Source organism: Capra hircus, assembly GCF_001704415.2.
Source record: "Capra hircus breed San Clemente chromosome X unlocalized genomic scaffold, ASM170441v1, whole genome shotgun sequence".
Lineage (NCBI taxonomy): Eukaryota > Metazoa > Chordata > Mammalia > Artiodactyla > Bovidae > Capra > Capra hircus.
The window spans coordinates 27,448,666-27,463,194 of NW_017189516.1; the positions used below are offsets into that span (position 1 = coordinate 27,448,666).

The window sequence follows — 14,529 nt, forward strand, 5'->3', positions numbered from 1 at the left end:
TCTGTGTGACCCCAGAGATGGCAGCCCACCAGGCTCCCCCGTCCCTGGGATCCTCCAGGCAAGAATACTGGAGTGGGTTGCCATTTCCTTCTCCAATGCATGAAAGTGAAAAGTGAAAGTGAAGTCTCTCAGTCATGTCTGATTCCTAGCGACCCCATGGACTGCAGCCTACCAGACTCCTCTGTCCATGGAATTTGCCAGGCAAGAGTATTGGAGTGGGTTGCCATTGCCTTCTCCCTATGGCATCCTAACCAATAACCTAATACCATCCTTCTAGTAGAAATTTTCTATCTTGAGACCATAAAAATTGGCTGCTAGCCTGCGAAAGGGTTGGGCTCTCCCTTGAACCGACATGTGTTGTAATCGTGTGTCCCTCTCTAGTAAACTTTATTCATCTCTCATTCAGCCTCTTGGCTGGAAATTCTTTTCCAATCCGCACATGGCCCAGGACAGTAATCTCACACAAAGTGAAGATTAATATCTCCAGCCAGTCTTAGAATTGTATTTTGAGGCGCACAAGCTGAGGAACTTGAGAGACATCAACCCTTGCATTTAAAGCACCAGGACTTGAAAAGCCAAGTACAATTATGTAAGTTAATATTTTAAGTAATGCAGCCTCTACCAGGATTTCTTATTTTTCTTCATTTCCATATTCTCAGAATACGAATACTGATAGGGTTGTTTTAAATGTACAGCGAATGCGGGTGCAACGTAAATTCAAAACAAGTTTCGGGGCCAGTTTATGTGAACCTGAGTTAGCCGCTTGGTTTTCAACACGGTTTTTCATTCAACAGAATCCCGTGAGGCTTCTTGGGTGAAGAACTTATCCTCGTTCCTCTGTCAGATTTAAATAACAAAAATGATGTTTAAAAATTATGTCCTCTTGAGTAACTCGTGTCAGGTCATTTTCTGGGCTTCCCTCTTCCTCCCTCAGGTTCCTGGCAGGAAACGCGTGGAGAAGATGAAAAGGTTCCAATTCCTAGCAGCAGCGCGTTAGAAAAATTTTCCATCTGTTAGTGAGCCTTTGACTGCTTGAAAAGTGTGGTTCGAAAGAGGGTTTCTCTTATCTCTTTTTAAAAGCCTCTTTCTGGTACCGTGTTACAAATAGCAAGCTGGTTTTCGTTTAACCACCATGTGACGCCCCCTCCCCTCCAGTGAGGCCCTTTGAAACAAAATATCAAAAGTTAGCTTCTGGAAATTCTCGGGGGGGAGGGGTGGGAAACCAGTGTTGCGGAGGGCAACTGACTACAACTCCCACAAATCCTTGCGGGCTGGTATCCAACCTGTCTCCCCCTCCCCCCTCCTCGCGCCCCTCTGCCCTGCGCTTGCGCGGAAGGCCCTGCGCTTAGAGGAGGGGGCGGGGACAGGACTGTGCGCCTGGAGGAAAAGGAGGAGGAGATAAAAAAGAGACCATAGACTTCCACCTGGGCCTAGAGCGGTTTTTAAAGTAGGGGCGAGAGGCGGGCGGGTTGGGACCGCCTCAGTACAGGCCGCCGGCGGTATCATGGCGACCCGGAACCCCCCTCCCCAAGGTGAGCGGCCGGGGCCCGAAGTAGTATCTTAGAGGCGGCTCACAGCTCTCGACCTTGCTTCAGGCTCGCCTCTTCCTTCTGTCCCAGGGATCCTGGGGGCTCTGTTTTCTTGAGGCAACCTCTTTGAGCACCTCTTTTAGATTAGACCTCTCCTCCCCCTCTTGGACGCTCGCCCTCAACACGGCCCCACCTGTCTTACCTTCACCTCCCTTCCTATCTGTCTGCTAACGTTTAAGTCTTGCTGTTGAAGTCATTTCTTCTTGCTGGGCCTCTAACCGGTTCGGCCAGTGGAAGACCCCCCCTTTCCTCCCACTGATGAAAATGGACCCTGCACTGACCGTGAACCTGAGATTTGGGGGTGACCCTTCATGCTGTGAAACTGACCTACCCGCCGAGATTGGGGGAGACCCTGCTGTGAAACTGAGCCACCCCTGCAGAGATTTGGGGTAGGGGTGTAACTGTGCTCAGCTGTGTAACTGACGTTGCCCCGCCCCCCCCCCCCCCCCAGACCTGTGTCTAGCTCTTTGGGAAGGGGATGCTAGGCCCTTTACTCTCCAGGCCCTAAGTCTCAGAGATTGGGTTTAAGAAACTGTCTACATCCGGGCGTTTTTAGGTGTATGCCAATGTAACAATGAATTTTAACAGATGAAAATGCACACGACATTTTTAACTTTCAGTTGACTGAAAATGTGTTGCTTTCGTTTTCTGCTTTCAAGAATATGAAAGTGATGATGATTCTTACGAAGTGTTGGATTTAACTGAGTATGCCAGAAGACATCACTGGTGGAATCGAGTGTTTGGCCACAGTTCCGGACCTATGGTAGAAAAATACTCGGTAGCCACCCAGATTGTAATGGGTGGAGTGAGTGGCTGGTGAGAACATCTTTTTTGTTAAATTTCACTGGGAGCCTGACTGCTGCCCTTTTGTATCTGGGCCAACTACGTACTCAGTCAGTGGTTTTACAGTGTTAATCCCAGAAGAGCTGTACCTTGAGACTTTTCTCGGTGATATGATTAGTGTAATCGACACTCAGACTCTTTGCTGGGTTTTGGTGATCATCCTCCTCCTCATCCTTCCTTTAATTTTTTTTTTTTTTGCATATTTCCCCCCTTCTCAGATTTAGCAGATGTAGTGGATCTGATTCAGTACCAGTGAGTAAAGAGGAAAAAATATAGAAGAGAAGAGTTAATTATATGTAAATAATTTTTACTTGTTCGGTTGAAAACCCTGTGAGAACTCCCACAGTAAAACTAATCTCCAGGATTATCAGCCGTGTGCAAAGCAGTGTAAAATTCTTAGTAAAAATTACTGATTATGATACAGATGGTTCTGTTAATTTTGTGGGCCAATTTAAATTATGATAATACTTTGAAGAAGGAGAGTTGTAGAACACTGGGTCTTTGTTACTCAGTGATAATACTGTGGAGTACATTAAGGGGGAGAGGTTAATAGTATTAACCTCACCAGTTAACATTTCAGATCACATGATTATATAATTGCTGCTATAGATCTAATTCTGTTATTCTTAGACTAAAAAGATTAGCCAAATAACAAGGGTCAGAAAGAAGTTTGACCCTTTATTTTGAAAATGTTCATGACCCTAGGGAATTTCTGAAGCTAGTGGGTGTGCTTAACCTGTGAGTAATCATTTTTTCTTCTTAGATTCTAGGTTAAATTCATCCTACATTAATTTAAATATTTACATATTTAAACTCGATAAGTATAAAGTGTTTGTTTTAATTTGTGTTTTATTTGCACCTTGGAACAATGGTGCACTCTTTTATGCCTTTTTTTTTAACGCCTTTTTAAAATAAATGCCATTTTATGGTAGAGACTGTGAAGATTCTGTGATGAACAGGTACAGTATTTATTCATGATGTGTACTTATTAGTGCTGCTTATGAGAAAAGCCTGCAGTTAAGAGAGTTGCCTGGTCAGAGCCCTGGTTATTCAGATGATTCTTCTCAAGGTGGTTATACTTTGATGCCCACAATTCAGGGCCTGGCCTTCTACTTAAATAAGCTCACAGTCTGGTGCCTTGGGTGATTGGTTAATGTGAGTCCAGGCCTAGAGCCCCATCTTGAAAGAGACTAAAAAATAATTGAGCAGTAGAATTAAATCATTGTGTGTTTTCTCCTTGTAGGCCAAACTTGGTGAGAAGCCCCATAATTGGAAGAAGTTTGCTTGGAAAGCCTAGAGACAGAACAGAGGACATTAGTATATTGATTGTAGTTTCTCATACCATCAAGCAAAGGATAGACATGCTTGTGGAGCACAGTCCCCAGGATACTGTTAAGACCTGGTTGCTGCTTGGCTCCTTTGCTCCCTTTTCTGAGTCTTTGTTGCTGTCTCCCCTACTGAGGGACACATATGTTTGGATTATAGCCAGGTGTTGATCCAGGAGCTGTGTAATAGGACTCTAATATTATACAGGTGATTTGTTGCAGTGACTTTAGATTCAGCGTAATAAACGTTGGCAATTTTTTTAGGGTATAAAACTGATGTCCTATTGTGGCATATGTTAAGGAGGAATGGTTAATAAGATGTTAGCTAGTTAACAATTCAGACCAATTCAGGACTTGATTGGGAAGCTGAGGAAATTATGTTTAGCTGTAGGTAGTTATATGTTCTTGATCCTAATAAAAAACTAAAACTGACAGCAGAATGGGTGGCTGCTAGGTGAGATGGGAGGTGTGAAGATCAGCCAGAGGGTCGTTAGTGTGATCTGGAAGCAAGGTAGCGATGCCTTTGAGGATGGAAAGAAGACAATCAAATGTTTTAGAGAAACTTGGGTGTATAGAATTGGCCATCATTTGGACCCCAGAGGCGATGAAGAAGGCAGTCTGAGATGAACATGAGGTGAGAAGCCTCAAGAATAGTGCTATCACTTAGAAATTGGGACTTTAGCAACAGGTGGTTTGGTTGGAAAGATGGTGTTTGCTTTGGGACATTTTGAATATGTGGTTCTGGGTGGCAAGAGAAGCTCGTCATGTAATTGGAAACGTACATTTTCCATTTATGAAGGGGTGTTAGTTTCCTCAGGCTGTTATAACAAAGCACCATAGCTAGGTAACTTAAAATGAGAGAAACTTATTCTCTCACAGGTCTGGAGACTAGAAGTTTGAAAAGTGTCAGCAGGGTTGGTTCCTTCTTGGAGGCTCAGGGAGAATTTGTTACATGTTTCTCTCCCATCTTCTGGTGGTTGCCAACAATCCCTGACATTCCTTGACTTGTAGATGTGTGTGCTCAGTTGCTAAGTCATGTCCAACTCTTCATGACCCCATGGACTGTAGCCTACCAGTCTCCTCTTGTCCATGGGGGTTTCCAGGCAAGAATACTGGAGTGGGTTGCCATTTCCTCCTCTAGGAAATCTTCTCAATTTTGCCTCTGCCATTACATGGCTGTCTTCCTTCTGTGTGTCTCTCTGACATATTGAATTTGGGGCCCACCCTACTCTAGTATAACCTCATCTGAATTAACTGCTTTTGCAATGAATTTACTCCAAATAAGGTCACATTCTGAGGTTGTAGGAAGGTCATAGATTTCAGGGGTGACACAATTCAACCCAGTACAGAAGGCCGGAGTTGGAAATCTGAGATTCCTTTGCACATTGGATCTGGAATGCTGAAGGGAATAATGAACTCACTGAAGGAGAGAATCAAAAAAGTATGGGTTAACATCCTTACAGGATAGATGAGACAAAACAGGTTTAATATAGAGATAGAAATAGAAAAGGGAGCCATGAGAAATGTCAGCCAAAGTATAGTCGTGAAGATGGACCTCTTACTGGACCTTAACGGGTAGAAAAGTTTTAGATAGGTGGAGCAAGGTAGAAACCCCAAGAAATGGGGATTAATAGCTTGAGCAAGAGTGGTGACCTGTTTGGAAACTGATTGGGTTGGAGTAGAAGGTTTGGGTAGAGTGAGAGTTGGCCAGATATGTGGAACATCTTGACTATATTTTTTAAAAAAAACCCCATAAAACTAAGCATTTTGTTATGAGGAATTTCAATACAACTTAATACAACTGTCGAAGGAAGAGTATAATGAACCCTTGAGTACTCACATTCAGTTTCAGTAGCCAGTCTTTCCCCTGTCAGTTCCCTTCTCTTCATCCCTTATTTTGAAGCACATCTCAGACAATTTAGACTGTGCAGTTTTGACTAGTCTGTATAACTGAAAGGAAACATTGAGGGTTTCTGAGCAGGTGAGGAACATGGTCAAAAGAACTGGGAAGACGTTAAGATTTTATTAGGAAAGCAATGAAAACTAGAAGAGAGAGAGTTTAATACATCATTGATTGTCTTCATCCTTTGCCATTTCTTCCACTAAAGGTGTGCGGGATTTTTGTTCCAGAAAGTTGGAAAACTTGCAGCAACTGCAGTAGGTGGTGGCTTTCTTCTCCTTCAGGTATGTCAGAGCTTTCAGTCCTTGCCTCTGCTTAACAAATAAACATTTCATCAATAGTATAACCTGTTCATACTGATAATTTAAAACATATATTTAAAGTTCACACACATTCATACACAATATATGAAAATCAAAAAGTCTCTTTCCTTCCCTGTTTCCTAGTCATTTTTCCTTCCCAGAGGAAATTGCTGTTAGCAATTTCTAACATGTTTTTTAAAACTAGGAAACCATAATAATATAAAAAGTGAAAAATTGGTCTTAAAAAATAATTCATAATCCTATTTCTGAGGCAAGTTGATTTGAAATTTTAGTCCTGTTTATGTTCCTCTAAGTATAAGGTTCAAAAATGCTTTGCTCTTAGAGGTTGTTTATCAGGATATTATCTGGCATTCATGTCTGTTTGGCATATATTTTTCCCAAAATATCATTCCCTGAAGATCAAATATAATAAATCCTAAAATTGAAAAATCTCTGGGAATGTGTGTTAGCAACACTTTTGAAGATACAGAAATCTGTCAGGTTTTGAAAATGATTGATGGTCATAGCAACCAAAATCTGCCTTCAGCACCTAGCCATTGATCATGTAATAACCAGTGTCATTGCTTGATGTACAGAAGGACTGAATTCATATGTATTAAGCATAGATTTTCAGTTGTTTACTAAACAGTTTTAAAATTTTATACATATATATTTTTCTATTGATGGTATTATTAAGAGTAATTGCTTATCTCTTGTAAAAGGTAAAAATAAATAATTATTCATATTCTAAATTTAGTCCTTTGGATGAGTATGCCAGTATTTGTACAAAGAATTTTATTTAAGCAGATTTTTGACTTTGGTTTATATAGAACCAAGAATTAAGTTATTTATATAGTTATCTAGAATCAAGATAGTTAATTTTATAGCTGTTTTGAAAACTCAGTTTCAAAAGATGGAAAAGGATACTCTACCAAAGCAGAGTTCCCTGGGATATTCACAGATGGAATTATATATTTCAGTCTACTCTGCATGTCACTTATCAGAAGTCCATTTCAGTCCCTTCAAACCCATGTTTTATGATTGTCACCTTCTACTTCATGTTTAGTCCACATAATGTTTGAAGTCCCTGAGTAGAAGATGGAACCTCTCCGCATCAAACCAGTTTTTCCCACAAATATGACTGACTTGAAAGCTCAATAGAAGGAAACAAAGACAAAGAAACAAACGGCTTTTAGGCTAATTACCTTTTATTTAGTCTTGCTGCCATATTTTTATTACCTTTACTTATATTTAAAGCTCAGGTGTTTTCCAGTATATATTTGTCACACTGCAATCTTAAAAAATAGACAGTTGGTATATAAATCTTTTAAATTCAGGTTTTTTTTTTTTAAAGTTGTCCATGCCTATAATTCAAAGGGTCAAGTACATGTGTAATGCTCAATACAGATTAGAATAATCCTCTGCCTCCCTCACTACCTCCCCATTTTTCCTCTCTTGAGGCAACCAGTTTGAACTATTAGCTGATTCCTAAGGTATTTATTTCTTTTTCCTAACCAAATTAATTGGCTATTTCTTTATCTTTCAGTTTGAGGTATTAACTGTTGGCTTCCCGTTATGGAATGTGGGAATTTAGCTATCATTTATTGAATTTCTGTGTGCCCCAACCCCCACATCATCTGAGTATTGTTATTTCATAATTGTGTTAGATCATTACCTGGAGTTCACTGAGCTTCTGGATTCTGTAAGTTAATGTCTTTAAGTATGTTCAGGAAGGTTTTGGCCGTTATTTCTTTGAATATTTTCTCCTATTCTTTTCCTTCTGAACATGACTCTGACTGATGCATGTTAGGCTCTTTGATAAGGTTCATCTGTTCTTTTTGGTCTTTTTTTGAAAATTGTATAATTTCTAGTGATCTAGAATGGCACCCCACTCCAGTACTCTTGCCTGGAAAATCCCATGGGTGGAGGAGCCTGATAGGCTGCAACCCATGGGGTCGCTAGGAGTCGGACACGACTGAGCGACTTCACTTTCACTTTTCACTTTCATGCATTGGAGAAGGAAATGGCAACCCACTCCAGTGTTCTTGCCTGGAGAATCCCAGGGACGGGGGAGCCTGGTGGGCTGCCGTCTATGGGGTCGCACAGAGTCGGACACGACTGAAGCGACTTAGCAGCAGCAGGTTCAAGTGCACTGATTCTGTGTCATCTACCTTCTGCCATTTATCCAGTGAATTTATTTCAAATATTATACTTTTCAATTCCAGAATTTTCATTTCTTTTTATATTTTTCTATGTTTCTAATGATAATTCTTATCTTTTCATTGATTACAAGTGCAGTTTCCTTTCCCTCATTGAGGTACTGCTTTAAAGTCCTGATAATTTCAGTATATGGCTCATCTCAGAGTTGGCATCTGTTTATTTTCTTTTGAGACTAGGCCACATTTTCTTGCTTTATTGTATCAGATAACTTTGGATTTTATCCCTGAGCATTGGGAATGTTATGTCATGGAGAGTCTGGATTCTGTTTTATTCCTCTGAAATTTGTTAATGTTTTGATTTTAGTAGGCAGTTAACTTGATTAGACTCAAATTGCAAACTCCATTTCACCTGTGGTAGAGAGTAGCTCAAATCTGTTTTTTTCTTTTTTAGCCTTAGCTGGAGTACTTCGTTATGCCCCATGGATGTGTGGTTCAGGACTTGGATATAATTTGCACATAGAATTTGGGGCTTTCCTTCTATAACTGTGTCCTTTCTGGCTGTTCTTCTCCTGGGCTCTGTCCTCTGGTTCTTCAGGCCAGAAAAATGGCATGTTCTCTATTCAGCTTTTAGCCACCCTGCAACTGCATCTTGTCCTCAAGATAAAGCCAAAAAAAATGGGCAACTCACCTTATATTGGTCTCTTCTTACAAGTTTCAACTCCTCTTTAAAATGTGCTTCCTTTTATTATTCTGAGCCCTTGTGTTTTAACCAGGGTTTATAGTTGCTGTCTATGGGACGGACCTTAAGGTTCATCATCACTTCCGTGTCTGTAACCCAGATTACCATGTAAGGTATTGCCAGGAAAACCTTTCACTTGCCATTTGCTTTGATTATCACTCTGTTTTGCTGAGGCTAGAGTTAGAACTGATATAAGGTGAATAAATATAGGAAGAAATGGAGATAAATAGATTCTTCTCTGGAGTCATTCACAGTGAAAATGGAACCTAAGATTCCCAGCCTATTTATATAAAGTCAGATATTTTTATAATTTGAAGTATTTTATGTGTAAAAGTGAAAGTTGCTCAGTCGTGTCCGACTCTTTGCAACCTCTTGGACTATACAGTCCATGGAATTTTCTAGGCCAGAGTGCTGGAGTGGGTAGCCTTTTCCTTTTCCAGGGGATTTTTCCAACCCAGTGGTTGAACTGGGGTCTCCTGCATTGCAGGCAGATTTTTACCAATTGAGTTATTTCGTACTTAAAGTGATGCATTAAGAGATTACAAAGAAAGCATCAACTTGGTAGAAGTGATTTATAATGGTATACAATTGTTTACTACTCTTGTGATTCTTTACATGTTGATTGTACTGTTTAAAGGGATGACTTACTGTACTGGCTTACACACATGCTATTGTTCCTGTTCAGATTTTGCTGTGTCTCAGTAGCACCATATGAGACATTAGGGTTAGTAGGCATTTAGCTGTAGTTTTATTAAAAGTATTTATGACATAAAATTTGTATAGAGCATATCTTCTTTTATATTCCACTTTCAAAAGCAGTTACCAGAAAAAGTATTCTTAATTTGACTGAAGAGTCTGAGTTAGTGAAGAGAGTTTATCAAGCTACTTTAATGACCTAAAAACTGATTGGCTACTGATCTCTTATATTAATCATCTGTTTAATTAAGGGTACTTTTTTTTTATTAGCTGTACAAGTTCAGTAGTCTCTGCCTTTTTAGCTAATTCTTAAATTCCAAAAATTCTGATCAAATTATAGAATAGTTGGAATCTTTTGCTATTAAGTACTGTACTTTTCTTAACATAGTGTTCATCACATCTAAATAATTTTGTATGCTTAAGTCTGTTTTCCCTAATGGACTGTAAGCTCTCTGAGGGTGGGGACTTTTGTCTCCCTTGTTCTTGGACATAACTTTGAGGCCTAGAACAGTGCCTGGCACAGAATAGGCACTCAGTGTGTGTTAATGAATAAATTAGTGACTAAATTATGCTTTGTTACACATAAGCTTCATACATTTCTTGAAATCTAAATGTTCATATAGGGGCTTCCCTAGTGGCTCAGACGGTAAAGAATCTGCTTGCAGTGCAGGAGACCTGGGTTCAATCCCTGGATCAGGAAAATCCTCTGGAGAAGGCTACCCACTCCAGTACTTTTGCCTGGAGAATTCCATGGACAGAGGAGCCTGGAGAGCTATAGTCTATGGGGTTGCAAAGAGTTGGACATGTTCATATATTGTATTATCAACCTAGTTGGTTTAAAATTAACCGTTCTTATTACATTTTTGCAGATTGCCAGTCACAGTGGCTATGTGCAGATCGACTGGAAGAGGGTGGAAAAAGATGTAAACAAAGCAAAAAGACAGATTAAGAAACGAGCCAATAAGGCAGCACCTGAAATCAATAACATAATAGAAGAAGTAAGACAATGTATTTTTGGCCCCTTTTTTTTTAAATGGATCTCAGCAGAAAATGTGACTAGGGAATGTGGTCTTTAAAAAAAAGATTGGTATTTCTGGTCATGTCTAGAGTGTTAAGTAAAATTTGGGATCAAGTCACCATTTAAATCACTCATTTTTTTTAGTTGTTAACCTAAGCTACCTATTTTTTTTTGTTGAGGTGGAATAGTTTGAAAATGTATATATTTTATTACTATATTAGTTTTATTAATATTTTTATGTATATTTTGTCTGTTTTATTCTTACATTATTTAGAATTGAATTGAGTGCTCCTTTGCTTTTAATTCTGTCCTTTTACTTTCTCCAACTTCTGTTTTGAAAAATTTTATATTAGTTAAAAAGTTGACAGACAAAAAAAAATACCCAAGTACTCTTCACCTATTCACCAGATTGTTTGCATTTCACATTTGCTTTGTGTGTGATTTATCATTTTTATTCCTGAATTATTTAAGACATTGTATCTTTTTATTCTTTAATACTTCTGTACATATGTTCCAAGAGTATGGATATTCTCCTATACAATTACGCTTATGAATCCCCCAAACTTAATGTGATAGAATAGTGTTTCTTAATATACAGTTCATGTTAAAATTTTTATATATTCCCCCCCCAAATAAGAATTGCATATTGCATTTGGTGGTCATGTCTCTGAAGTCTCCTTTAATTTTAAATGGTTCCCTCATCTGTTTTTTGTTTTTCTGAATTTCATGACACATTTTTGAAGTATCTAGGCAGAGTATCTCACAGTCTTGCTTTGTGTAATTCCTTCTTCATGATTTTATTTGGGTTAAACATTTTATCAAGGTGCTATTTTCCTGATCCTGCATATTTTTTCCTACTGGGTAGGTGGACTAATAGTTAATAAATATCATTGTGCATGCTGTGGGAATTTATTAATCATTTGTGTCAATAATTTGCTGAATGGACCATTTATGCCCACACTGTAGGGAGATTTCTTTTTATCTGTGAGAATTTTGCTGTCCATATGCCTGTTATCTCAGAAGCAAGAAGCTTCTGGGCCTGGCTGGGGGCTCTAGGCTCCTTCAGTTTGTAACAGACAACCCTGGCATCTTGCCTGATGGTTGGTATCTGCAATAGTAGGAACACAAGAATTTTTGCTGAATATTTACTGAATTGAGGAAAACATCTAAAAAATAATACTCAGCTCTGGATTTAATAGTTAAGAGTATTTTTAAAAATTTGTTATCTTTTTCTTATTATGGTAAAATATATAAAACACAAAATTTACCATTTAAACTATTTTTAAGTGCACAATTCACTGGCATTAAATATATTCACACTTTCATGTAATCATTACTACCAGAACTTTTTCATTATTCCAAATAGAAACTCTAAGCATTAAGCAGTAACTCCTATAATTAACCTGTCTCCCTAGCCCTTGGTAACCTCTGTTCTACTTTCTGTCTTGATTAATTTGACTATTTATGTAAGTGCAAATTATAATAGCAATGTCTATTTTTGTCTATTTCACTTAGTGTTTTCAAGATTTATCAATGTTGTAGCATAATTCAGAGTATTTTTCTTCAAACTTTATTTCAGGCAACAGAATTTGTCAAACAGAACATTGTGATATCCAGTGGATTTGTGGGAGGCTTTTTGCTAGGCCTTGCATCTTAAGAATATGAATGTTCTATCACAGTGAAGTCACCTCTGAGAAGAGAAGTGGTGGTGACAAGATGGTCTCATCATTACACATTGACAGATTCTCCAGGATGACAAGAAACAACTAGCTGGACAATACCCAACTCACTGCTTAGCATTCTGCCATCTGAAATTTAGCAGACTAGTATCTGCTATAAAATAACCTGTATGGTATGTGGATAATAGTATCCCTGAGCAAAACATGGCTTCCATTATTTTTTAAGAATTTGTGTTTGTTTAAAATTTGCCTGTAAAACACTACTATTGGATATAGATGTGGAGAGAAAATGAATTGTTGGATGTATTCCCCAGTAAAATATTATCCTCATTTTATTTAAATAAAATGTTTTCCATTGTGCTTTTTTAGTATAGTGCCAATAATTAACACTTTGTATTATAGCTTCAACTGTAGGGCTGACATTTTTTTTAAAGATATGTTTGCAGTAAACTGAAGAACTGTAACACATTTTGTGGTAGGGTTTACAGATAATAGAATTATTAAAGATATTAAGCAAATTTAATACCAATTTTTAGGTTGCTTTTTCATACAGTTCTTACTTATTTAATAACTGTAGTAAACAGTTTCAAGAAATGCTCTAGGAAAATACTATGTATCTAAAGCTCTTTTTTGTTTTTTTGATGTCTGTAGTTATGAAAATACCTTCTTGTATGTAAACTTCTAAATTTTTTATACATTTGTTTATCCTGGCAGCCTGGATAGAATTAATTATTTTGAGAGTACATAGAGTTGGGTTACTGATTCATTTTATTAACTTTGAGTGAATCTCACTATTTCATTTTTAAAAATCCTAATTAATATACTGACCCCTTCTTTACAAAGAGGTAAAAATCACTTGGCAAAACCAATACAATATTGTGAAGTAATTAGCCTCCAATTAAAATAAATAAATTTATATTAAAAAAAGTTTAAAAAATTAATTAAAAAAAAAGTAGTATAGTATGGATTTAAGGTTTTCAGGTTTTTTGGTAGCATTATGTTGATTGAACACTAGGCCAGTTGACTTGTTTCTCAGGACCAATATCACAGGTAGCTCAGTGGTAAAGAATCTGCCTGCAGCTCAGGAAACACAAGACTTGAATTTGATCCCTGGGTCGGGAAGATCTCTGGAGAAGGAAATGGCAACCCAGTCCAGTATTCTTGCCTGGAAAAATCCATGGACAGGAGCCTGGTGGGGTACAGTTCTAGGTTAGAATTGGGAAAAGGCAAAGAACAATGGGTGTTGGAGTCTTCAGGTTGAAAAGACTGTGATGTTCAGACTATCTCCTTTTGATAGGAAATCCTTACAGTATTTTTTGTGTATTATAAACATAAGGTGTTTCATACTTTCAGGGTTGTTCCAGTCTTTGTCCTTTCACCCTCACAAGACTCCTTAAAATTGAATGTGGGATTGATCTTTATTTTCTTCTTTTACTCTCATTAGCGCCTCAGATAAAATGCTAAATAAAACTCAGACTCTCTTAATATGAAGTGATTTTGCTTATAAATACTTAATTTTTCTTCTTTGAGCTTTGCTCTGTTTCTTCCTTGCCTAGCTTTTCATTACTGTGAAATTAAAAGGGAAAAGTATTCTTAGGTGGAACCTTGACTGTGCTTCTGTGTGCTCTATCTGCCTGATACCTTTCATTTGATGCAGTGAGGCAGGCTACTACAGGGAGCTCTAGTAGCTGGCTCAGTTTGTTCCTCTTGGAAATACAAAGTGTCTCTTCTCTATGTGATTAGGAAAATGGGGGCACAAAAATGACTACCCTCAAATGGAGACTAAATATTCTTATATGAAAAGTTACATAATAAAAAAGGAGAGCCTGGCATTTGATTTAATGGCAAATGAGTTGGAACAATAACTACGTTCAGAGTCCAAACATGAATGAAAAGTGAAAAAGAACACCTCATTTTTACCTATACATTTCCAAGTATTTTTTGATTGTTGATTTATATACCAAAGGCAAAATACTGTCAGTGCTCTCCATACTGTCTCCTCTCTGTTGGTGCCCCGTATTCTGCCTCTTGTCTGCACTGTTACCCCACGAGGTTGTATGCTACCTGATGCAGTCATATGTGGTATTAATTAATCTATAACTTGTGACACACCCCTGTGTAATGCTTTGCTCACAGGAGGTATCCAGCCAGTGTTGTGAATGAGTATGTGAAAAGCATATTACTGTGCTAGAGTTAGTGTTAACCTATAGGAAACCTTCTCTGAAGGTTCTGAATCAAGCTCCATCAGAAATGACTTGGTGGGGCTTAGCCTGAGTGAA

The 14,529-nt window shown here is 38.2% G+C and overlaps 1 protein-coding gene across 1 annotated transcript; it reads left to right on the top strand.

The window, feature by feature from the left end:
• Positions 1-1,369: 1,369 nt before the first annotated feature.
• FUNDC1 (FUN14 domain containing 1) lies at positions 1,370-12,773 on the top strand. Its single transcript, XM_018043968.1, has 5 exons — positions 1,370-1,532; positions 2,249-2,405; positions 5,866-5,941; positions 10,423-10,551; positions 12,151-12,773. Exons 1-5 carry the CDS (start codon positions 1,505-1,507, stop codon positions 12,226-12,228), a joined length of 468 nt encoding a protein of 155 aa, XP_017899457.1. The 5' UTR covers positions 1,370-1,504; the 3' UTR covers positions 12,229-12,773.
• Positions 12,774-14,529: the final 1,756 nt, after the last annotated feature.